Here is a 27,123-nt window from a genome sequence, read left to right on the forward strand (position 1 = left end):
GAGAGATGCAAAGAGTGTGAAAGAAAATTGGACTTTCCTTTTACGAAGCTCCCTTCCGAAAACTCATGTTTTAAGAGCGGACAGGACCGGTGGGTAAGCATTATATGGTGGGGTTTTTTTAGGGGTATGCACAGTTAAATATTTCTTTTCATCCCTCCACCCCAAAAAAAAAACCTTTTTCTGCCCATTTGATTGTTTCATGTTTTGTTCGCTCGGAGCTGAAAAATGGATTGTCGCTTGCCTTCCGTTTGTGGCCTAATGAATGGTGGAGGAATGATGAAGCTGGAATGGTGTGCTACCTGTTTAAAGGTTTTCTTTCCCGCATTTTTCCTCGCAAAACCGACCGAGGGGAAACCTGCTCCAGTTAAGGCCGCGTCACCGCACGGTTGTCGCGTGATCTCTCTTCCTCATTCTTTTTTTTCCAAATCGGCCATCTATCCTGTTTTTTTTTAATGTTTTTCATTTTCATTTTAGCTCAATCAGACGTTCGTCGTCGTCACCGGCATCGTTTCGTTCGCGAACAGATTAATGCAATCTCGTGAACGTGATCGAACGTCATGAAGCGTGGCGAACATATACCGCATGCACCGCACCAGATGACCGAAAAGTGATCGTTGTTTCCGCACCGTGTACGATTGTTGCACGTGTGTTGCAATTGGGAAAGCCAACGGGCGGGATACGGGTGTGTGTGTGTATTTTTGTAATAAGAAGCGGAACCTGTCGGGGAGCCATCGTGCGCTTATTAGTCGGGTATAGAAATGGATGCATTTATTATGTGCACTCATAAATATCCATTTTTCGATCACAACAGTCTCTCCGCCAACAAAACGGGACGGCCGGCAAAAGGCTAGGGTCGGCCTTTCCGTTTGCCGTTGCCGTTGAACGGTGAAAATATGCATGCCATCGCACAACCAGTGCCGGCCAACTTACCGGCGAAAGCCGTCCATTTTCCCGCCCGGTTCACTTCCCGGTTAAGGAAATAGCCGGGTGGGGTTGTGGATCGAAGGTGGCGGATGCTGCTTGCCGGTTCCCTCCCCACGAGTTCGCCACGAGGAATGTAGTTTGATTTTTGGCAGCTGATTAAAGGTAGAAAGGAAGAGAAAAGTGCATAGTGGGTTAGGTAGTTAATTTTGATGGTTCAGATCGACTGCACAGTGGTATTGACACCGGCAAAAGGCAGTGTTTCTCATTTGCTAATTAATAATTATTAGACCGATCTCTTCCATCCTACCCAAGGGGGCCGGCAATGGGCGGGTGGTGTTCCGATCCATGTTCACCTTTCCTTCTGCGTGCAAATTGTTGCTTTTTTTAGCAAAATGGTTACACGATCCACAAACACACACAGAAAAAATGAACAAACGACCGGAACACAAAATTGCAACCCTAAAACGGATCATTCTGCGCTCGGTCGGTTGATTTAATGAAATATATTAATTAATGGTTCATCTCAAAAGAGATGTAAATAATGGATGGGATCGCTGTTTTTTTTCGTAAAACGCCTTTCAGTTTAATAATTGTACAAATATCAATACGGGGGTTTCGATTTAATGTGGCGAAACCGGGATTATTTCTGGACTGTTTTCAAGTTGAACTCGAATGTACTGTGATGTAGATCTCGAATCTTTCCTTCCTTCTCAAACTGTAGATCTTCTCGACTAATTGATAGACAGTACAGAAAGAATTGATAATTTGACATTTGAGGAAGCATTAACTATAACGAATAACCACTTGTCAAAGTTCCAGCAAGTTTGAAAAATTCTAATTCTGCATATTCTAGCTCCGAAATCCGGAATTTACTCCCATTTTGACAGCTTAACTCGGAAACCCTTCAATGTGCAGTTTTGGTGTGAGGGTACTAGCACTAGCGCTGAAAATTGATCGTCAAAAAATCGGTTCCGAACGGGCGGACCCCTGCCCGCGTGGTCCGGTCGTCGACATTTTCGGCCCAAATAATTGGACCTTCTGATCAATAGCGCACACACAACTACCACGCCGAAAGCAGAAAAAGATTTATGGTAGAAGCAATAGAAAGCTTAAGCTTGACGAACGCGCAAAACCCACGGGCCAGAAATGGAACTCTTTTCGGTTGCATTTCCACCATCGTTATGCTGTTAATTTCCTCTCCCCGGCCCAAGCCAATCGGGTCAGTGGAATTGCTCAATGCGCGTAAAATTAATTTTTCCTTTACGCTTGATTAGAAAGATTTGGAAGATTGGCGGGAGCATTCGGTTGGTGGCGGTACGAATGCGAAGTGTCTGGAAAGAATCTGCACCGTACGCGGCGTGATGGCCCCGAAATGCTGCCGAAATGCTGTGGCAATTTCGTCCGCGTGTTGCGTGTGGTGCTTGCGTCTTCTTTCGTCTTTTATCTGCACGAAACCACAGCACAGGGTGCGGTGTGCGGTTCATTAAAGTGATTAATCAAACATTGCAAATAATTAAGCAGCCGTGCGAGGGGATAATTTCACAACTTTTACCTTCAATTTCTCGGTATGCACACCAACGGTACGGTGGTGCATGATTTGTACGCAAATTATGTTCCCGTCCGATCGCATGCACGGCCAAGCACACATCCCGAAGCGTGCCCGTTGTTGAAGGTTGCTGAAGGCCATCAAGATAAGCACATGGATGGTGGCTCTAAGGGATGGGCTCTCCAAGTATGGTGAAAGCTTTAGCTATTTTATCTTTATTTTTGTCGTGACTATCGTATCGTTAGAATAAAGAATATGTTGTTTTTTTATAGCTGCAACGCTATCCTCTCAGACTGATGTGTGCCAACTGCAAGTTCATCATTGCTCACGGTAACGCCATTTACTTTGATAAATATTTGATAAACAGTTGCGCGGCTAGGGTAAGGCTTTTCTCCGGCCAACCTGTGTCACTAGCACTTCGATTGCGACATAGCTCGTTCCTACCATAACTGTCATGTTCATGTCTCACACGAGGCTTACGTCATGCTGATGGCGTCTTCTGGAAAGCACTATCACGTACACGTCGACTCAAAATACACTTTGCCGACAAAAATGGTAAGCCCTTTTCCTGGCAAAGCGACCGTCCCAACGCGAACTACGCCGGGAGTGGCAAAGGTAAAGGTGGGGCGGGGATTAACCGACTGATCGATGGAGATGGTAAAGGCAATGCGAACTGTCACGGAACGAGTGAAGCGAAAACAAGTAAAAGCTTGCATGCAAATGGTTGGGTTGGGCTGGCGGCCACTTGCAGAAAGAGGTGTTGATCTTTGTTTCCTAATTTAATGTAATTAACTTCGCTTCATAGAAATTTTAACCGTTTGCCTTTTTGGGTATATTGAGATCTACATTTATTCTGCGGCGGATCGTTCCCATCTCGTTACGGCATTCGGAGACATCTGCTAAAAAGATTGTATGCTCTCATTTCACTCGCCTCGTGCATCGCTCGCACTGCACACCCTCGGCACGGTATTGGAAGGCGTTTTATGCAGGCGTATGCCGTGGGCGAATCCGTACCCACCGCGGTCGAGAAATGCCAGAACCGGCTTACGGTGCCGGTCCACGCGACCGATCACATTTTGCGAAGGTGGAAGCTATCGGATGTGGGAATTGGGCTACTCTGCAAACTTGTGTAGGCCATTGCTGGGCAGGATGCAACAGCCGTCTGGCTGGAGCCAAGTTCTACCCCGTACCGGCATTCGTCCGAGGACCTTCAGACACATATCGCGGCTTTGGCAAGTGGGCGGACATGGTTTCGTACGGGCGGGTGGGTTGCGAACCAGATCATACCGATGGACCTTGGCAAACTGGCGTTCTCACGTGGAGTGAAAATGAAACTGCATCCATCGGGCCATCGGTTACAACCGGACCACTAAATCACGGCACAATAATACCATACGCTGTAAGTCGAATATGAACGGTGGGGAAGCACTGGCCAGGCTCCGACGAATGTCAGCTTCATAACAGACAAGTGCGCAGACTGGACAGAAGGCGGACAAGTGAAGACGATTGAAAACAGAATCACTCGTGGCATGGATTAACGGCAAACATGCGCTTAATTGCACGTTAATCTTTTCAAGGTGAATGATTATTGAAAGCCATTTTCGCAAGCTGTGTTTTCTTTTGAACGTCTTGCTCGTTTTAAACGTTTTTAGGTTTAAATTTATCATACTACCGTCGAAGTGAATCCAGACAGGAATAAGGAAAAACAATGCCCGGCTTCAAAATTACATTGTTTTTGAGTTTAGGTGACATAGTTTTAGCATTTTCTCGACTCTTTTCATGTTGCACTAGAATATGTTGATGTAGACGAGGAATCTCTCTAGCTGTCTCGAGCCTTTTTGCAAGGTGAAATGTAATTTGAAATTGAAGTGGACAGAAGTTGTGCTGAATCAATTTCCTTTTTGCACAAAATCTAATTCCAAAATCCAACATCAACTTGAAAGCGTTAAGAAATAGCTCCATTTGAATTCGCTTATTTTGAATTGTTTGAAATATTTGAAAACTTATTTAAAACCGACTGTAGTTTTTGCTAACCATTTTAGTATTTGTTACAAAGTTTATCCATTTTTTTTCGAATGTGTTCACTTCCACTCAAAATAAAAATTAAAAATCAAACATTGACAACTTAAATATGTTGGGGTTTTTTTTTTTACCATAAATTTTTAAGGAATTGGATTTATTCCGCCTTTTAAATATGTAATTGCATAAAATATCATAAAGATGGTCGAACGGTAGATTCGTTTAGCATCAATTACTGTTGTACCAATTCCAATTCGCATTCATTCGAGACTGTTGCCTTTTAATGTCAAGGTGATAAGAAATGCATTCCGCTATGTAGCTGTGGTACGGAGAGAGAACGGAGAAACTAACGAAACAATTCAACGGAAAAGGAACGGCACAAAGCCGCAATGCGTTCCGTTCCTCCGTCTATGCCGCGTGATCAATTTAGCTTTTCATGACCCCGCGGCCATGCAAGTGCTGCTTTTCTACCTTCCCGTATCCGTACTTATACCCTTCATCTTTCTCCCGAAGATTTCGTCGTCTGCGCGATCGTAGACGATGGATGGGCCCCGATGGCTCTTTCGGTCGCGCAAGCAGAGATGATTCATAAAAAACCACAGCGTACGGCACGCGCCCGTGTTGCTCGCACACCGTCATAGGATTGTTTTTACTTCTGTGTGTTGCGTTGTCTTGTGCGAGGTACGGCTCCCCCTATTATGTTGCCGGGGACAAATCCATACCGGCGACGGCACACGGTGTACGTGGTGCAGCATGTGTTGCTGTGAAAGAAATTTACCGATGACTCATGCCCGATGACTCCAGAGAGCGAGCGGTAGGGTAAGCGAAAGGGGTCGGATGACGCGAAGTGCGCACGGTTAACGGAGTATCCGACACATTCTGGCGGAGGACATGTACGGCGCACACACACACAAGCAAACGCAACCAAATGGGGTGAGGATGAAATGGTACACTTGGTGTGCCGCGCGACCGGTACCGGTGCAGGGTTGTGTCGGTGCGTCCGTCTCGTTTTGGGCTGGAAAGACTAGGCCCGTTGCGTGGTGTCATCATCGTGGGTTGGCCAATACGATGAATTGGGTTACGAATTACCGCCGGCCCTTTTCTAAGCACCTCCGTACCAGTTCTCCCTCACCGAGATGTGCCGAGAGTGTCCTAAGTTTCGAACGAATTGTATCTATCATCATAGTAAGAATCCGGAGCATTTTTTGTTGCATACTTTCAGGCGGTTTGCATCCCTCTTTTTATTTAAATGTACAGAACACATCTCTATCAGTTTAATGTTATCCATTATCCAATCAAATTAGTATTTTAATCATACAGACAAACATTCCTATTCGAAAACATCATTATTCCTGTAGGCTGTTAGCCACCCTACGCCAATTTGAAGAGCATCGATTTGGTCCCCTGTACGCATGCGGTGGTGAGTAGCAAATAGGAGGAGGAGGGGGTGAGAACCCGAAGGGTTGGGCCACAATTTTTGCTTTGTCCCTTTTTTTTATCACCATCCTCTCGTTCGTAGGGCGACACAAAATTGAACACGTCTCAAGAACCGTAAAACGCCATACTTGATAACTTCTAGGCAGCGGGCGACAAGTTTTCCGGCGATGGGAGAATAGAACGTCCGAACGCATGAAAATTGGAACTGTTCGATCGGTGGAACGGTTTGGAAGGGGTCCCGCACGTAGCCAGCGTAGGTGGGTGCGTATAATGCATAAGGCATGTTCGACCGAGGGCTAAACCATGCTACACCCACCCAACCACACAACACGAGAGCAGCAAGCAAATAATAATAAAAGAAAGAGGAAATTGGCCACATAAAAGAAGGGCAACATTGACAAATGTTTGTGCTGGCAAGATTGGCTCGGCAGCCAACACTACTAGTACGTGCCATCGTTGGGAACTGAAGCAAACGTACAATCACCCGCTAGGGGAAGGAAATGAAGAGAACAAAAAAAAATGCCAGTGACACATATTACCATTTTCCTTTACCATTGCCGTTATTAGGCGCAAAAGTGCGGTGCGGCGAGAGAATAGCAATATGGCTACGTTCTACAAAAGTTGCGAAGCGGTGCAGTTGTTTTCCTAACTTGTTGCACCGGCATTATCGTTATCGAGCTGGCATTAGTCGGTTTTTGGTGATTAGCAAAACGGCTGCACGAATGCACACGACCTGTCACACACAACATTCGATCGATAATCTTATCGCCACGGTACGATTAAATCATGGCTGAGATAAGGCGTGGCGTTCGCGACATTGTTTTGCATCCCGATGGATTCGTTCGTGCTTCAGACTGGGAGGGGGGGAAAAATGGCCTAACCGTGGTGGGCATGCTTTCCATCTGCTCTCCGTACCAGATGATTATTGTTTTACACCATTCACTTACAAATCTGTGTGTATTTTTTATTTTTGTGCCCGTCCATGTGCGGCACAAATGGGCGCAACGAATGGCAAATGGCTGTGAGCTGCGAGTAAGCTCACCCACCGTCGCCGGTTTGCCCAGAATGGAAAGTTTTGTGCCGGTTTTTTGGCGTTATGATCGTGGGGACGGTTAAGAAAATGGGCGAAAAAATCATCCCCCCCGACATTCACAAACGCCCCAGCTGTCAGGCTGTGGCGCAAAGAGCATGTCAATTGGTAGCATTAAAAGTAAAAAAAAAAAAACAACATAAGCCCCCCATGCCCAAACAGGCAAAGACAAACGTTTGTTGGGGGTGCAGTGTAAGTGAAAGAAGCGGTGAGACTGCGGAACAAACTTCGCCCGGCTATACACGGGCGCTCCGCGTTGATCGGAAGATGATCCTCTCCGCTTACAAACAACAGCGAACCGATCTCTGTGGGGCACCGATGATGGAGGAGGGTTTCCTGTTGTACAGCGGAATCAAATACTCTCGCGAATGTTCTTTTTTGCTGCCCTTTTTTTTTTGCTTCACCGTTCCCGGTGCTCGGGTGCGAAAACCAAAACCATGAGCTCATTTCTGTCCAGCTCCATTTTCCTGCTTTGCCCGGTTTTGCCATCCACTCCAGCTCATAATCATGTGGCTGCCTCTGCCACCCTCGATCAGCGTGCAGTTTTTCCTACGTTTGTGGGGCTTTTTTGTTGTTGTTGCGGCTTAGCATTTCCCATTTGTTTTAGTCCTCTGGGTGCTGGGAGCTTAGCCAGAGCGATGCAAAGACCGGCACGCACAGAGAGAAAGAGAGAATCCCACCACCCTTAATCAGCCATTTTGATCTGGATGCTCACCATCCAGAAGGGTTAGCATACATTGAATTGTGTGATCGTGCGCCACACAAGCAATATGATGATTGCGTTTATAAGCCTTTAAGAGGTAAGAGATTCACCCGACTGTGACACGGAAACTACAACAAAAAAAATCCATGCGAACGCCACGAGCAGCTAGAGAATTGGGGCATTTTATGTCGAGTTCTTGCCATTTTTGCAGAGTTGTCGAGAACTTTTCGTGAGTTTTCGTGAGCATTGCTGGTTGTTTTGTCTTGTGTGCGTCACTTGCTTTGAGTTGTTAGTTACAAATACTAATAAATATTACATCATTAATAATTAGATCAATGCAATAAATTAATATTAAATCGTCGCAAACTTTTTAAATATAGCACAATCAGTCAATTAGTCTCTCCGCGCGAATTGTGACGTGAATGTCCCGCCCACTTAAGAAGGGGGTGAAATAAAAGGTTCGATGCACTTCGAGTCCTGCGTTGCATTTAGCAATCAATTAATTTCCTCTCCAATTTTTTTTTGTTGTTTTGCTATCCTGTTATTACCCTTTTCTGGCGATGCAAATTTGATGCGAGCAAACGGCCCTTATGCCACATGCCGTTCTCCGCAAAACCGTGCTTTCACTGTGTGCTTGTTTTGCATCCAGATGCACATGACTTCATCGATCCCCTCCCCTGCAGCAAATCTCCTGCCCCCGTCCGGTGTTTTGTGCAACGCTTTGCTGTCGATAATGATGTTGCATTTGTTGTGCTTCGCTGAGAGGTGTAGATCTCGTTTTACCTCCTGTGAGCTTGTGGGAGTCGAGATATTTGGGCAAATCCTCTCGCTTTCATCCCCATTTCCTGGCAGAGACAAAGAAGCCGTCCTTGTGTTCCGCTCTGGAAAGCGACCAAGAACCGTGGGGATGCATTTATGTCTGGGAAAGATCTTTCTAGAGAGAGAGAGATCCAGAGAGCTAGCCCTAGAATGGTTCAATGGTGGCACAAAGTCGTTCCGATTCGAACGATTAGGAACAAGAAAGATGTACTATTTTCCCTCCGGCGCAGTCAAATACGATTCGACTACAATTCAATTTAACTATTCCCATTGCCCCCAATGCGATACCGCCCCTACACCTCGGGGGTTGATTGCATTTGAGCCCTGTGCACGCTGTGATGCTGCTGCTTCGCCTTCGCAGGCGTATATCAACAAGGGAGTCGCGCTGCATCATCTCGCATGTTGTGCTGCCGGTGCCGGCAACTACAGTTTCCGCACAAAAACCGGCTTTTCGATTTTCACACCCAACACCCACCCCTTTCTCGGGGTGGAAAATCCTATCCTGGTGAAGCTGCAATACCGAAGGGCACTTGGCGAACGAAGGTAGGAGACAACGCGAGAGGAGCGTTTGTCGCCCCGAGACGGTAGACCCCGGGGGGAATTCGCTCTATCGCATTTTCCATCTGTGCACGTTTTGCACAAAACATCTCTTTTCGCCCTTTCCCATTCACACATCCGAGTGAATCACAACCAGTCCGACCCAGCGTGCTCTCGCTCTGTTTCGCTCGTTTGTGCGCCCTCCACAGTTACCACACTCTCCCCGCGCTCCGGCAGAGGAGGCGGCTCGCCACCCCACACTTGGTCCCGGGCCCCGGTTGGTGGTTCGCTCGTCTCGCTTTCGCACGCACGCAACCCCCAAAAACTGCCCACCGTTGTGTTTGCTCTGGGCCGATGTTCGCGGTCGCGGTTCGACACCGTACCGGAGCGCTACGGCAGCTCAGTTAGTCATCGAGTGCCGTGCTGTGCTGTTGCGTGCCCCCAGCTTTTGACCGCGCGTTCAACCAAACCCCGGGCGCCCGGTGGGTGTGTGTGTGTGTGCGTGCTGATTCGTATGTGCGTTTGCCAACTTCAATGCTTTCTCGAAACCTGCCGAATTCGCTTTCCGGCAAACCGTATTTGTTTGTTCTGTGCAGTAACGAATTGCTAAAGTAATTGCCAAGAAGAACCAAGTCGTATAAATCACGCGCAAGAAACAACAAACATACTCAGCAATAGCCAAAAAAAACAAAGAAAAACGTCCAGCAGTGATCACAGTTTAACCGCAACCAACATCGAATCAGTTGCGAAGAAAGGAAAACGGTCGTCCAGCGGGATATAGAGACACAGTTCCTTCTGTTGGGTCCTTGGTGACGTGTTCTTCCACACGCCGGTTCACAACTCCTCAAGTGCGTGCCCCCCAGTGTGTTTCAGTGGCCGTTTTTCTGCGCAAAGTTTTATGTAGGTGGTTCCATTGTCATTTCTTTTATCAAACCTCCCCCGCAAAAAAAAAATGTGTTCCCCTTTTGTTTTTTTGGAAAAAATGCTACTCCATTTTGCTATTCCGAATAATTATTCGTAAACTCGATCACGCGATATCATTTTACCAGACCCCTTATTATTGCTGGTGGTGTGCTTTTTTTGTTGTTGTTTTAGTTCCTTTATTTAGTTGTGGCTGAATGCGTGTGTGTGTGTGTGCTTCTGATATATACAGAATATTAAATTTCGTTTTTCCCCTTGTGTGTGTGTGTATGTGTATGTGTTTCCAGTTCCGTTCCGTTGTTCTAATTCCAATCGTGTAGTTGTCGGCGGTATAAGGCACATATTTGCAGGATGTGTGTTTGAAGGGTGCTTCAACCCTCCCCACGATCTCGCGTGCAGTGGGCACAGTAAAGGGGGTGAAACTATATAATGTGACAGTGGATCCGATATTGGTGCTATTTTAGTGTGAAAATGTGCAGTGGCCAATGCCGGGGATAACCCTCCCTTTCCGTTCTGTGGTTTGCGAACCTGTTATGTTTGTTTGATTGCATGTTTCCAAGATTCTCCTCCTCCTAGGTCCGGAACTTTTAAAGTATTTCGGTTCGGTGTGCTATTATTGTGTATTTTTGCTGGGTGGTAAATTTCTAAACGAATAAAATAGCATCGCTTAAAAGAAGCAACAAAGAACTGCTAACTAATTGTATCTACAGTACAGAGCTACTGGTATAATGGGAAGAGAATATTTATTAATTTTAGCTATTTAATTCAGGATCATTTTTTTTTAAATTAAAAACAATATTTTTATAACGATTAAATACGATCCAATCTTCAAAAAGAAAACACAAAAATGGTACATTTGAGAGAGATTTTCAAAAAACCAAGAAAAACAGTACAAAAAATAGAAACAAAACTGAGCGAATGAGAAAAAAAAACACTGGAAAAAATGAAGCTTTAACCGGAATGGAAAATTCAACCCACAAGCGAACGATGCGTGCGTGAAATGAAATCGCACCGAAAGCAACGCGAATAGCAAAAAGAAAATATAATTACGAAAAACCCCACCGTAAACCACCACCACCACACCGCACACCATGAGGGGGTGGAAGTTGGGAAAAAAAGTGCTGAGATGAAAAAAAACAACGCAATAAGCGAAGAGAAACGATCAAGAGAACGAAAGAGAATGATGCAGCTACAGGCAACAACAACGACAGCACAGCGAGAAAAAAAAAACCCCATCCCACTGGCCGAAATCGGACGCATTTGATCGGATGATCGTTAATTGTTTCTATTGCTGCTGCTGCTGCTGCTGCTACCAACTGTAGGGGTTGTCTGTGCAAATAGGATCCTTTTTTTGTTGCCGTTGTTTTGTTGTGCTAGTTGCATTAGTTTGATTCGTTTTTTTTTTTTGTTTTGTTTCGTGCTTGTGTTTTTAGTTCCATTATTTGCATTGCACAGCACCTGCACTTCAATGCAAATTCTTTCACATGGTGGGTGTGTGCGAGTGGCGACCATTCATACTTTGGGGGGTTTTTTTTCTTTTCGCCCCCGACAGAAGTAATTTCTCTTTTTGATTACCACACGTGTTGTATCGGCCTGCCGAACGGATACGAATTCAATGAAACATGTCGTCCTGTGCGTGATGAGTAGCTGTTACTATTACTTTTCCTCCATCGATCACCCACCCACACACACACACACAGGGGCTGTTTTTTTTGCATATTCGTTTAGCAGTTTTTTTTTCTCTTGGCTTGAATTTTCATTTCTTTGTTTTCGGCCGTACCGTCTCCGGCGGCCTCATTTCCGTGGGCCGCGTCAATGACCTCTTCCGTTTTGTGGGAGAGGAAACAGCATGGGAAACGAGGGTAGTTTTGGGGCGGAGTCCGACATCATCCGTTTTCCGCATGGTCACTTTTCATCACACTTTCCTCCCCCCCACAATCCCCCGCAATAATAATGGCTCCGTGGTGTTGCTTCGGCTCCACCGACCGTACCGGTGCAACAATGTGTGTTGCTTCTCTGCTTCTAACGTCCCGCCGAATGTCCTGGTGCGCCACGCAGCAGCAGCAGGTTGTTTTGGGCGGAGGGTGGTGCATAGTAGCGGTGAGGCACCAGCGCAGTAAGCACAAGCAAACAAAAAGCAATCCTCACCGCTGCACAATCATTTCGCCCAGGTAAAATGCAATTGCGGCCGACCGATGGTGTGCAATTTCCACCAGACAGTGTGCGCACACACCGGAGAGCGCACGAGCGAACAATATAATCGTTGTTATTTTGTGGCGAGGACGAACGTACGAAAGAACGAATCACTCCACGCGGCGGGCGGTTCGGTACCGTGCAGGCCCGGGCGCCTCCACATCTTTGGGTGTTCTCTGCGCTGAACATTTCTATTGCTTTTTGCACAACTCCCATGTGCACCAAGGTGCTTCTGTTGTGCAGCGCTTTGAAGGAGGGAGTGCTTGGAAAGCTTGTGCTAGGATTGTGTAAAGTGCATTGCTGCAATGGAAGCACACAAAGGCTTCTCTTAGATGCGCCATCTGCCGCTGCTGGCAATCGAGCTTGATTTCACACCGAGCACACTGATGCGGTTGGTGGAAGTCTAGCAAATGTCCTACCGAATGGTCGGAGTACCACCACACAAGTCAACCGATTTGTCATGAAGCGTAGAGCAAGAGAGAAGAGGGCGTGTGCGCGCGCTCGAATGATGGAAATGGAGTGCTAAAGAAATGCAACACACCACCCCCCACGGTAGATGGAGATGCACCCCGAACAAACCTCCGCGAAAGGAGTGCAACGCCCGAGAAAAGGTTGGAAGCAGTTGCATTTGATGGAGCACGAGAGCGTTCTCTCCGTTGGTGCTGTTTCCTGTACCATTTGGAAACTCGTTGCCTATAGGAGGGAGAGCCCATTTTTCATTGTCTACATCCAACTGGGTGGAAGTGTGGGTCGAAAGATCTAGACGACGAGGGGGTACACTACGGCCAGTGATCAAATTAGAACAGATTAAGAATAGGGGAATAAAAGACTTGAAGACTAGATGAATATGCACAGTAGAACACATAGAGTCCACGTTTTGAATTGGTGAATTTAAATATGTTGAGAGCATTTTTTGAGGGTTTTTTTCAGTTCCCCCCCGAAGCTCCAAAAAGCATCGTATGCATCTGCATCCCGGAGGTGCTTGCATCTGCAGCTGCATTTGCACAGAAACCATACGAATGCTCACGTACACGCTGTGTGCTCAAACGTCCGGAAAGGAAAAAGGCCAACCATATTTATTTCATCACCTGGATTAACACAAACAAAAACCATCAGAAACGATGCCCATTGTTCCCCTCCGGTTTGCGACAAATGAAACGCAAATGTTGCACACACGCTAGGGAGTAACACTGTTTGCATTTAAATTCTTCCACTAAAATTATTACGGAAGTTTGATCATTACGGAAGCTCTCGAGTCTCGTCTAATGCAGCAGGGAAACACACTGGCACAATCGCTCCGTCTCTCCGTCTGCATACAAGTGTCACAGTTGCCGTAGGTCAGGGTGCATCAGATGTGCGTTTACGCTTCTTTATCACCGCCTTCCCTTATCACACCCAGAGGTCTGTACAGCTGTGGACGCGATTGTGTGCGCATGCGCAGCACATCCGCTCGTCCTGAGGCAGGTTCTTTCGCTGGTGTGCGTGTGCCGTGGACACACAATGGGGGACAGGGCGAATGATAGAACACACGTTACGCATACAACGCCCCTGGTTTTCGATGTCATCACCACCGATGTTTCGCATGAGTGTGTTTTCCTTCGGCTTATGCATAACGAGAGCGGAATGCAGATGAGATCATCGGGAATATATTCGGCCGGAGCAGCCAAACGGTTCACTGTGTGCAGTGTGTGTGTGTGTTCGGTTGTAGTCCACCTCCTGTATGTGAAAGCAATCAGTCAGACGTTATGGTGTGTTTTGCAAATTTCATTTCAATATGTCTCCATTTACTACACCCTGCCATTTTGTCACGTCGGTTGGCCCGATCGTAAATGTTGAAAGCAGTAGCGCGACAAATGCAAAGAAGAACTTAGTCTTGAGCCTTGGTTTTATGGCATCGTTGCGGGAGACAGCGCTTATGGGAAAGATTGCTCATAAGCCTGGGGAATGGCTTAAACCTCAGTTTAGAGCTCCAACTCTTCCGTTCAGAAATTATGAACCATTCGATTGCAAGTTTGGCAAGTCTTTTGTTTAATAAGGAAATGGAATTTTTTTATACTTAAGTTATTTTTCCTTAACATTAGCAAACAAGAAGTAAATATTTTGTATATGTTTTTTTTTTTTACATTTGAAACCATCTTTAGAGATGTATTTTTTACACCTATTTGATTCACGTTTCATTAAATGTTTTAATTTCATACCTTTAAGTAGCTGCTGTACTTAACCTCGTCTAAAGTAAGCTTCAGTCCGACCGGACCGGACGCTGTTTGCAAAATGGAAGTTTAAAACAACGACATCATCAACAATCATCATCATCAAGCATGACACACCGGTGCCCTCCCCTCTGGTGCTGTTAAGCGCGTTGCCAATTTTGGTGCGATTGTTTTCTTTATTATTTTTTGCCTCACTCACAACGACGCAAGCACAGTATAGACACAGTGTGACGGGTACTAATAATAATGGCCGCAATAGTCATAAACACAGTCTCTCCCGGGTGGTGGTGGTGAATGGGTTGCGTCGAAAAAAAAAAACATCGCCCCAACACTACCCGCAAGTGCAGCAATGAGATCATTTCTACCATTTTCTGCTAGACCATTAGATTAGATTCTGCTGCCCAACTTGCGACGAGGGACACGGACACACTCACGCCCAACTCGGCACTGCTGGTGTTGGTGGTGTACTGTGGCTGGGGTTATGATTTTGCACAACCCATGAGTAACGGGTCCCGAGGAGAAAGATGCTTTTATTTCATTTTTTGTTGTTGTAACCCAACCGGAAGGAAGACGTTGGGAAATCGCGAATTCGTCGGACGAACTTGGGAAAACCGGCAGAGAATGCCTCGCCCAGAAAATTGTACCCCTTTTGTGAGAGTAAAGTAAGTGGTAATGGAAAATGATCCACCTTTATAATGGAATGAAGAAATAAAAGCATCCAAAATGGGGGGGGGGTGAAAGAAGGAAGTGGGTTAGAGAAATAGATGTCATGAAATATTAAATAGAAGAATAACATTAACTGCTCTCTACCTTCTGCACAGCTACGGCAGTAGTGCAGTTTTGGAGCAATTTAACGAAGCAAAGATGATGATGGAGTAGTGATCAAACGAGAAGGCGACAGAGACAGAGAGAGAGAGAGTGATATGATGGTGTGCGATCGGCAAGATAATGGAATGAAAATGGAGATCTACATTTAAACAGGAAGGAAATCCCGTGTCCGCGATAATACTGCGGTGCACCGAGAAGAGTGCGGGTGTGTGGTGGAAAACTCGGGAGAGAAACAAATTATCACACTTGAAGCAACTCGGCTCTCGACGCCCGTGTTCGTGATGCTACTTGATCGACTACTCGGTTGCTTCGCGTAACGATCATTCCTTTGCCGCACACTTGGCTACAAACCCTTCAAATCGCAGTAGCCTTTGCCGTAGTTGATTCATCAACCATTTCTGCATCATAGAGCATCCACCCATGGCAACCGCAAGTAGAGAAAACTTTATTTCTACTCCCGATCTCTGCCCGCTTCTGCCACGATCGTTCCGTTCCGTTTTAGCCGGCCGGTCAGGTTCCAATTATGATTCAAAACGGTTTTATTGAATGCAGCGTTTTACCGGTACCCAGCGGTGGTGAGAGTGCGGGAGCGATGTGCCGCGGTGTAGGTTCGACTTTGCGTGCCTGTGCAATGCTCCGAAACGCATCGACAGAACTGTTTCAAGTAGTGGATGCCACCGCTCCACATGTTGGAGCAAGGAAATCGGTGGAATCGGCGGGGTGGCCTTGGGGCCAGACGAAGCACCCGCGTATATCTCCCAAACACCCCAAAGTCCCTGGCCAGTGCGATGCGGCTGTGTGGCGATGGATTGATGAAAGTTTTGGTTTGCGGGGAAAAACGGCTTCGGGAAAATGGGGCCTCCGAGTCGCGCCAGTGATTGAGGCCACGGAAAAATAGCGGGTTCGTGGCTGGTCACTTTGTATGTGCTTGCCGCGTGCATAGGAATGATGAAAGGCAGAGAGAGAGAGAGAGAGAGAGACCCACGAGACAGCAAAATAGCAGAAGACTGTCGGGAAATTTTTCGGTAAAACTTTCTCTCCAGTGAGCTGTGGACGATGGACGATGTTTGTGGTGGCTTTTCTACGCCCGGGCTGGTCCAAACCTCAGCGATCTCTGCTTCCGCTTGATGCCTTTCTGCCTGTCACACCATTGCCATCCACCTCAACCCCAAGATTCGTGGTCCGTTTGCTGCCTTTCATATATTTATATTACTTTGCTTTCGGAAGCGAAGATTTTCTATTTGTCAATTTCACCGTCCCAATGTCTAAAGCCGCGGCTCTCCCTCATTAGGCGTTCCAAAACTCTTCGCCTATTTCATCGGTGCTGGTGCCGTGGATCGTGTGCTGCACATTTTCGCCACGCTTCCGGTAGACTCGGTGCCGCGTTGGATTTTCTTTTCCTTTTGTTGGTCGCAAAAGGGTCAAAGCAGGGGAGGGTCGTCGCGGTCAAGGGCTCTGCTTTTGAGGGCCACAGAGAGTTGGTGGTGGTGTGTTTCGTGAAGATCACTGTCATTCGGAAATTTTGGCCACGATGTTGTTGTTGTGTATTGGTGTAGCGATCGGTGTGCGATGCACCACCCGTAGCGCATACAGCCGTAGTCAGTACACGCTGTACCTATGTGGTTACACGCTCCAAAAATAGCATTGGCATTCAGTTGGTATTTCCCTATGCTTTTAGCACCTTCCAAAGCGTCTCCTGCAGTTGCTGTGTGCGTTTGTGGACATGCTTGTACGCGAGGTAAACCAACCGCGCTATAGGAACATTTACCGGAATGAAACGAATTATTCCTTCCACTTTTCAAATTAATCATTTCAATGACTTTGCTTTGACATCTTCTGGAGATGCACGGTAGGATAAAAGAGGTTTCATATCAAATAAAAAGTATTGCTCAAGAGCAATTGCGCAGAAAAGTCAAGCTGTTTTTACACTGATCCCGTTTGCGTCATACTTTAGCCCCTGGAGCTATTCTCGCTTCTGGTGGTCGGCGGTAAAGGTAAACTTCCGCATAACACATCAGCACGGGGGCTTAGACGAGTGTCCAAACATCATCAATGTATATGATTGGCGGTGCGCATGCATTATGGATCGATTTGTGTGTTAAAAATGGAAATTGAATACCTTCATTTTGGTTGATGGTTTTGGCTCACCAAACACTATTGCACAATGTTCTCACCTCACCTGAAGAAAGGCTAAATTTATACATTGCCAAAAACACTTAGAATAGAAAGTGATTGCACTTTATCTATTTATTGATTCCGTTCTCCAATCTCCGTGTGGTGCTCCAATCATTATTCTACGTTGATTGGACTATGATTGGCTATATATTTATATCCCCACGCAGCATTTGATGGTGTTATATTTATTGCTGTTAAATGTTTGATCCGCATTCTCTTCGCGCAATTTGGTCTTGCTGTGCAACTGAACAGACTTTCAAATTTGGGACAAATAGTACGCGAAGCGTGACCAACAAGCTGTTGTTAATTCAACTGAAACACTAACCATTGTAATTGTGCCTCAGCAACTCTAATCTAATAACACTACTTCCAAAGAAGTTCCAAATAGGAGTTCCGAAAATATTTTACGCTTTTTCAATGCGTATTCCTCCGCGTAGCAGAAAACTGTTGCCAAAATTCCATAAGGTTTTGGTTTGTTCACCTCTCACTGGTGGAGAAGCTCCTCACAATCTGCCATCTGATTGACCAACATTGAGGTTTGATTGTTTTTTTCGGAAGCGTGTATGTACCGTTAATAATTTTCCACCATTAAACGTGCTTGCGTGCGCTACCATCTCTCTCTCTTTCTCTCTCTCTCCTCCATTCGCTTTCCTGTTGATCATTCGTCTGTGGCTTAGTATTTATTTCTGGTACATTTGTTGGAACATAGGTGATCCTTTATCTCTATTTTTGCTGTTTGTTTTTGCAAACTCATTGCGATAATTATCAAACTTTTTTAATAGACCGAGGCGCGCCCGAAACGTACATTCGGTGAAAGAATGGAAAGTGGTGCGAGAAAAATTGCGAAAAATTATCCACATTCCCAGCAGCACAGCGTTGAGTGTTGGTTTTTTATTTTCGTTGTTGCAGCAGCAAGTGAACCGTTTGTTTGGCTGTTTGCGTGAGAATGCAATAGCAAATGGTTTGAGCAAATTGTTGCCCACCAAAAGCCACGTGGAAAGTGTGTAAAAGCACACACCCCCACCGGGCGCGATCGTGCTGCTGCGTTGCGAATTGCGTGAATGTGTATGCAAATGCGCGTTGGTTGTGCCAGACGACTAGATCGGTAATATATTGTTGTTATAAAGTATACTTATAATCGCTTCTTCTGATGATTGACAGTTCGTTGGCGTGTGAAACCATTAGTGTCTTGTCGGGAGCTTCCATTACTCACGGCAAGGTACACTTGGAATATCGTAGAACACAATTTAGGCTACCTAATTCGACAAAAAACCCGACCCCGACCCGCGCCTCCAACGAATGTATGATGTCATGCAATGCAAATTTGCAAATATCCATCGCTATTACCTAGGCGGGGATCGGTTTACTTCGACCATTTCCCCACGGGGGTGCCATACAAACTGTGATCGATTGTTTGCTTAGCCTTGTTATTAGTATAGTTTTCAGGTTTGTGCGAATATTTGCGTGTAACGTCAGCTTTCCGTTGTTTGTAATAGACGAGTTAATGTTATACTGTACGCACTCTATGAAAGGTACTGGAATCATTATTTATAACTTTACGAATGTATTCTTTTAATCCTTTCATTCGCAGATGATCCACAGAAAGTTACAGATTATTTAATAACCTTTGCAAAGGATAAGACTAGAGACAATATTACGGTGATAATAGTGTTCCTAAAAGATCCACAAACCATCATTAAGGAAACTCCATTTATTGAAGAAATAGAGATTAACGCAAAACTGCGTGCCAGCCAAAACATGGAGATTAATGGTGCAGCCAGCAATGGTTTTCTTGGTGAGGTATGTATTCGCTTCGCTGCTATACGTCGAGTATCTGCTGTTTTAGGGAATATATTCTTATAATTATTTATCTTATCTATTTGGTTCTTTTTTTTTCATTCTCGTTGTTAAAGAATAACGCGCTCAGCATGGAAGATCGTAAAACGTTCGACGACCTACAAAACTTCATGGCTGAAAGTGTTGCTCTGCTGGAACCAAAGTCTGCCGCCGCGCTGTGCGTCGTCCCGATGGATGATATGAACTTCCTATCAGATGGTGGTCTCGGGCCGGAGACGGACGTTGACGGTGTGCACGACAGCAAACAGCAATCGCCTAGTCCACTGTTAGAGGAGGCAGTCAAGTCATCGGAGCTCGATAATGGTGACATCGAGCATGAGATCCCCAACGTAGAAAGTGTAGAACAACATACGATGGACCATCACAATCCTTTCGCGCATTCGCTAAATGCACCACTAGATCTACCCAGCAATGTGGCCGTATCGGGCATCAATGACTTTGAAGAGGAAGATCCTACATCACCATCGAGCGTCAGCGCTGCCGATCCGGTTGAACTGTCCGCCGGGCATCATCTAGGTGACGCAATTCCGCACGTCAACGGCAACGGTGAACATCACTACGATGAGCCCATCGAAACCGAAGACGAGTTGCTAGAGGGTGCAGCGGAAAATGAGGCTGCAGAAATCGTACCCGTGCTGAAGGCAGAACTGAACGCGGATGAAATAGTTCCTCTCAAATCCATTGACGAACCGATCGTTAACGATCTGCTAGGCGGTGATTCAATCGTCGATAACAAACTGATCGATCAGCTCGATTCGTTCGGCATTCCGGAGGCAATCCGGCGACAGCTGATCGAGCAGCAAGTTAGCGGTGCGGCAATGCTACATGAGCAGGACGAGGACGATGATGATGGACAACTCCTGGCGGAGGAGAAGCATTCCGATTTCGATGGGGTGGATGATGGCGCTGAAAAGGTGGATCTGCACCACGAGAAGGTGTTCGACAGTGATTATGCTACTGGTAAGTAGTGAGAACAATGCTACAGTTTGAACTCCATAGAAAGTTGCTTCCTCCCCGGAAGCGTTTATTAGTTTATTGTTCCCTAGATATGCTTAATCTGCTTATAGTCTCTTACATTTTTAATGCTGAATGGCATGGAGCATGGCATGTCGGATGTCGAATTGCTCACCCATCGTTTTCATTCCTTTTTTGTCTAGTGTATTATCGATTAGATTAGGGATGCAAGAATTTGGAAATCTATTCTATGCAGATTCAAAAGACACAAAAGAACAATAGTGTTTGGTAATTTTGTTTTTAGTTGTTTCTCCTAAATCGGTTATAAGCCATATTGCCATTGAAAAAGATTATTCTTTTACATGCAATTCATGCTAGGGAGAAGGAACCCGCATTTATTATTTATAAACATATATTTTTATCAGTTAGTTTTCCTTAAAAACTGAATTTAGCCATAGCAAAGTAATTTAAAATAAGCAAAACATCGTTCAGTTTTTCAAATATCGCCGTACATTTGCTTTAGATCATATTGACATTGTTTTTAGTACGAATTATGTCGTCCAGTACGGTTCGGCTTTATGCATCAAACGCTGCTGAGCCAAGTTTTGACGTTTGCGTTCTTCGGGCGACCATTATCTAGGAGCAGGGCGGTATTTATTTGCAACGGGAAGAACAAAATGCAACGCCTCGATTCTCGCTCTCATTTTGAACGCACTCTCGCGCACTGTCTGTTTTCTCTTTCACACATCTCGCGCGTTCCGTGTCTGCATGATGCTCAGTTCTCGTTCAGTCAGTTTTTGTGTGCTAGCGACCGATGAATCATAGCGAACTGTGTCGGCTTTATTTGCCCGTGCTGTGAATATCAAAACGATTTTTTTAACTGTTTGTTTGTCCTATCTACCATATCGTGGTAATAATCAGTTGTTTGGTTTGAAACGTAGCAATAACGCAGGTTGCAGTAATAAAAAAGTATCACACTTCGTCCCAAACGGTAACGCAACCGGTATAAACGGGAGACATTGTTGTACCGCGGTGCCGTCATTTTGTTCAGCTCGTGAGCGATCGCCCAAACCTCACCGTGTGCTTTTCCGTCTCTTTCTCGCATTGTGTCAAGATCATCGTAGTGCAGACGTCAAACAGGATGATGATGCCGGTTGCTGCGAAGATTCAGAAGAAGACGAATGGGACTACGTGAAGGTGAACAACCAACAGCAACAGCAGCAACAGGAACAAGAATCGCAACCAGCGCATGAAAAGCAGTCGGAAAGCAAGCCTTCAGAAGAAATTACGCATACGGTAGACCAGAGCAACAGTTTCGCACCCCACAACGACGACGACGAGCAGCTTCTGCAGGGAAGCGACGTACAGCGTTTGCAGGAACTAGAACAACATTTCGAACAAGAGGTGGTGAATTACACGCAAGAAGTGGAAACACCGACGCTGTCACGCGAAGAGGAGCAGCAGGAGGATCGTGAAGCGGTAGAAGAACAGCACGACGAAACGACGGCTGTGCCGAATACCAGTGAATTGGTGGCGGCGGATATTCTTGGCGACAACGCGGAATCGACCGTGTCGGAGAGTACGAAAGAAGTTGATGATGTCATCAGTGGTGGTGAAACCAAGGAAGTTGTCAATTTGCTGAACGATTTCAAAGAGGTAGGGTTTCTTGTTCTTGTTTCCTCCGTGTGCTTGGAGTGTGTGAAAGTGAGAAAATAGCCACACGCATGCATCAAGTATGCATGCATTGATGTTGTGCAGTTTGGTTAGCAAGCGAGAGCTGTATGTGATGGTGTAACAGTTCTATTATTTGGCAGTGTAGAAAACCACGCAACTAACGTTTCATTTTTTATTGTTCCAGGACGTTTCATTGCCTACTACAACGGACCAATTGCTAAAAACCAATTGCTTAAACGAAGAAAACATTGAACAGGCGGTACCGTACGTTCCTAGTGATAGCGTGAACATGGAGGCTAGCATGTACGGTGGATCAGTTGCCGAGCAACCACTCTCGCCGGAATCACCCGTATCTCCGGTAGAGAATTTCCCGGCACAACAGCAACAATATAGCCACGAAAAGGATCTTTTCGGTTCTGATATGGACGATACGATGAGTCCGACTGCCGACGGTGAAGAGTTAAAAGAGAAACATCTGTACGAAACTGAAGAAAAGAGTATGAATTTGCAGCAACAGGATGGCAGCGGAGCCGCTGGAGATTTCGGCTGGCAGTTGAATCCTGATGCGAAGGAATTCGTACCGGTAGCCGGATCCGCTGCTGGTGAGGTGAATGCCAAGCTGCACGAAAACATCAAGCTGCGTGATGACGCAATAGTGGCACAAAGTCCCCGCAAGGGTGCTGTGGCTTCGATGGAAGATCTGGACGTACCGGCTGAAACGGTTTTCCAAACGGAAATGGACAAGAGACCGCACGAGTTCGAGGAATACGGGGGAGACAACGGGGCCATCGGTGCCGATGACAGTGCAGGAGAGCATCGTTTGCGATCACCGATGGCGGTACACCCGTTCGATCTGACCCAATTCAGTGAGCAAACGGTTGTGGAACAAACACAAGCATCTAACATTGCTGACATAACCAATGGTGAATACGTTTCGCAAGACAGTGCTGATGATGTTCTGCATGCCGTTACACACACAAATGGTGGACAATATGCAACGGATGAGATGGAATTGCTGAACAAGGTACAGGAACTCCCGACCGACGAAGAGGCAACATTTGAAATTGGTATTGACACAAATGGCAGCGCGAAGGAAGATTTGTACGTGGAGCAGAAAGATACGATGGAAGTTTCGGGTGGTGTGGGGGAGATGGATGATATGATGTACCATGAATATTCCAATCAAATTCCCGCGGCTGAAGTTCCGAAAAGTATGGTCTCGGATATATCGGAAAGTCCCGAATTCAAGATGTTGCAATCTTCAATAGACCATTTAACATTGACGAAGACCGCTGATAGTTATTTCGAAGGACAGGAACCATCGAATTTACGCCAAGAAACATCCGTTTATGAGCAGGAGTTTGTTGCCACCCAGGCTGCACCACTTGTTCAGCAACTAGCTAGCAACGAGCAAGCGCTGCAGTCATCGCAAGGTTACGCTGATCTGTTGGGCATGTCCGAGCCGGTAGAAACACCTCAACCAACAACGATCACCACCGAGGAGAAGCGTGATGAAATCGAAGTAACACAGGTACCGGATGTTGAAAAAGCGTCTGGAGATGTTGCAGCTACCGTTGCTGCAGCAGCTGCCGCCACAGTTGCAGTGGCAGCAGCAGCAGCAGTTGCCACGGCCACTGCGACCAGCAAGTCCGCTAAGCCAAAAGCCTCGACGACAACTACTGTGGCAAAGAAACCAGCTTCTAGTGTAACCACAAAACCATCCTCTGCAGCGTCCAAAGACAGTGCTACCAAGACCGCATCGCGTGTTGGCAGCAGCAGTACAGCTGGAGCAGCACGCAAACCGCCCGTAGGTACCACTGACGCTAAGAAAGCACCCACATCTACCACAGCAAAGACGGCATCGACAGCAATGAATGGTGTAAAGGAACGACCGGCAAGTGCTACATCGAGCAAACCATCATTGGCAGCGAAGAAACCGATTGCCGATGCGGCAAAGACGGCCACATCGAAGACAACGTCTGCGACTTCGTCAGTAGCGGCTGCCCGAACAAAGGTGACTTCCGCCACATCATCAAGCACCACGAAAACGGCCAGTGCAAGTTCGGCTACCAGGTAAGTAAAGCTCAGGGATCCGGTTGCCAGGATATATGCATGGTTTCAACCCAATTCTTCTGTCCCGTAGAACTGCCGCTTCTAAAACAGTTACAGCTTCGAGCACCTCTGCAAGCGCCGCTGCCGGAAAAACGAGCTCCTCTCGTCTGTCCTCTACCACAACGACACGCACAGTCACTTCGCGTCCGTCGAGCGCCGTATCGAGTGCCTCAGTTCCTTCTAAAACCACTACCACAACGACTGTAAAGCGGACCGTCGCAGCAAAGGTATGCGCCCATTTCCGTACACATTTGTCAGGCTTACTGAATTTCGTTCTAAATCGGGTTTTTCTGTTACGATTTTCAGAGTTCACTAACGAACGGAACAACAACGACTGATGGAACGTCCACTAAATCCACCAAGACAACTACTTCTACCACAGGTAGCACAGTCCCGCGGACGGGAACCACCACTACCAGAACAACCGGCACTGGTTTGGCCACCAAACCAAGTAGCACGACGGTGGCCGGTAAGAAACCGCTGGACGTTAAAACTGCCACTGCGACTAAGACATCATCCACTACCGCGTCGTCGGCGACAGGTAAAACGACAACAATGCGCACCTCCCTGGCTCCCACCAAAGCCACTGCGACCTCACCGTCAGTTCGAAAGCAAAACGGTGTACCGTTGAAAAAATCCACTACCGCCGCTTCGCCAGCGTCTGGTGCGAAGAAACCGGCTCCGATTTCGAAGCCAAAACCGCAAGCTTCGTCTGAACAGGCGGCAACCACCACAACAACCACAACGACGGCGGCAGCATCCCCAACGATCACCGCTGAGACGAACGGTACCGGCAATGATGTGGCTGATGCGGTATTAACCTCCTCCTCCCTGCTGGAACAACAGCCCGCTGACCAATTGCTCGTGTCCATACCGCAAGCAATGTGATGTCACTAAACGGAGAAGGAGCAACAAGGAACTCTCTGCGATATGAGGGGAGTATAGTTATTCGATGATCGGTTTAAAACAAAACCATTAACGCATATTCCTATTGTTTAACCGTGTTTAAGTTAGTGTGATGGCACGATTAAGAGCAAAACACTTCAGCAAGTAACAATCTCTGGCAATTTAAGATTATTATCACCAAAAATAGGGGACAAAAGAAAAACACAATCATTCACTTTTCTTAAATTACCCACATCAAGAAAATCACATAAATGTCACGCGTAAATATCGTACATAACAAAAAAAACCTCTGCTGAAAACCCTCCAGGTGAAGACAAGCGGTCCGTTGAGATTTGGACACAAGCTTCAATAACTCCTGTTCTCACATAACTGAAGTAGTGCACCTGAATTTTTCATTTCATAATAATCATTTCGATACATTCGCATTACGAGCACATCATCTATTCATCCTTGACCGCATCCCCTATTGACCAACGCAGAAAGATAGGATTGTTTTGCAAGGTATGAAGATGGTGCGTGTGGAGAACGTTCAAATCCAGTGAAATATTTACGAATGTTCGACGAAACGAAACAAAGCATGAAATCGCCGCAAAACGAGCAATGCGCAAACCAACCCCATCCCCAACCATCCCAAGAGATGTATGGAATGAACGAAGATTCGAAACGAAAAGCGAGAAAGTAAGCACACATCTCCGAGTTCCCGTTCGGTATAATTATTTAGCCTACTACGATTACTGAATTTAGCGAATAGGGTGTGTATCTTTTGTTTTATGCCAAGCATGATGATTAGTAGGGTTATATATTACGTTTCAATCCTTGTACGATGCCCGTCACGGGAACGCTTTTTCTCCGGTCTATATGACACGCGTGTGCAGAGTGAGAGAGGGAGAGGATATTAAGCCAACATGTCGTGCGTACATTAATCTCTAGCAATAACACGCGTCACACAGTAGGAAGTGGAAATGCGCGAGAAAAAAACAATATGTGTAGTAAACGCGATACGAAGAGAGGACTCGTCGATGCAATCCCAAGAAGAGACGATCATTGGAAAAAAACAACATTTAATCGCTTTTCTCCTTTTTCAACGCTTGCTGTATTCATGTGGTGTCGTCATAGTAGGCGTAATCTCTCACATGTATCCTGTTGCACATTTTGTTTTATTTATCCCATTTTTATGTTTCGTGTGCAACTATGTATGCTTTTTCTCATTGTTTTTGTTTTAAATTTTTGTTACATGGCAACACACTACGTGTGTTTCAACCGTTATTCTACGTCGCGCGCGCCACTCTCTCTCTCTCTCTCTTTCTCGTTCACACTATAGCCTATCCTTTGCCTTTTGATTATCGCTTTAAACCGAATATGGTAACGTTTATTAATAATTGGTAGGAAAAAGTAATGCAAAACTGTTTCAATAATGTTGATGGATAGTAGTACAGCCGGGAGGAGGGTGCATGTGGATGTGAATGTGGCACAAACACTGGAAAGGCAGATAGCGGGGCCGAGAGCGCGCCTAGAATAACTTAACGCACGCTAGCCGTGAAATAATCGAATATTTTAACCCAGCAAATCCCATAGCGTTTAGTAGTTGTTAAAATGAATAGCCCTCCCCCTTAACTGTTTACTGTGTCTGGTAGCTCAGTCCCATTATGTGGCATCGCGATTAGTAGAAACATACTACCATATACACCAGCCAAGACGAAACGATAATTTCGCGTATTTTGCTCCCGATAAATTATTCTGTAACCTTTGGAAAATAGTGTGTTCTATTTTGGAGCTTGTATGGCAAGAAATGGGGGAAGGAACGTGACATTGAGCTTAACGCTAAGGGACACAGATAAACAGTGCATGTGGAATTGGAATGCCCCGACTGCAGTAGAACCAGGTCAAGAAAGTACGCAACCTACTCTAGCGCATATAAATGGAACTACTACTATTACTACTACTACTTGCAATGGTGAAGCAGTAACCTATAAGAATATATCCTTAAACAAAAAACGCGTACACAACGTTCGGAACAGATGAGATAATCAAAAGAATGAACATTTACATCATTTACTCTATTATACATGCCGTGTGTGGCAGTCGAAGAAACACTCATACACACGTATGACGCATATAGCAAACGGTCATAAAGCCCTAAGAACAATATGAAACAAACGAATCGTGAGATGGATGGATGTGCTGTCGTAATACTATTTCAAACAAACAACAACAGAAA

General features: G+C 45.9%; 1 protein-coding gene across 1 annotated transcript in view; it reads left to right on the forward strand.

Annotated features, from left to right (window-relative positions):
* LOC128707367 (serine-rich adhesin for platelets-like) overlaps positions 1-24,887 on the forward strand; it is a 35,166-nt gene extending 10,279 nt beyond the window's left edge. Inside the window, exons 7-12 of the mRNA XM_053802320.1 lie at positions 18,994-19,202; positions 19,316-20,219; positions 21,328-21,869; positions 22,072-23,960; positions 24,031-24,226; positions 24,306-24,887. Of these exons, the coding sequence (XP_053658295.1) occupies positions 18,994-19,202; positions 19,316-20,219; positions 21,328-21,869; positions 22,072-23,960; positions 24,031-24,226; positions 24,306-24,887 (4,322 nt within the window). The remainder of the gene's footprint in view (positions 1-18,993; positions 19,203-19,315; positions 20,220-21,327; positions 21,870-22,071; positions 23,961-24,030; positions 24,227-24,305) is intronic.
* The last annotated feature ends 2,236 nt before the right edge of the window (positions 24,888-27,123 follow it).

This window comes from Anopheles marshallii, chromosome 2 (genome assembly GCF_943734725.1).
Source record: "Anopheles marshallii chromosome 2, idAnoMarsDA_429_01, whole genome shotgun sequence".
NCBI lineage: Eukaryota > Metazoa > Arthropoda > Insecta > Diptera > Culicidae > Anopheles > Anopheles marshallii.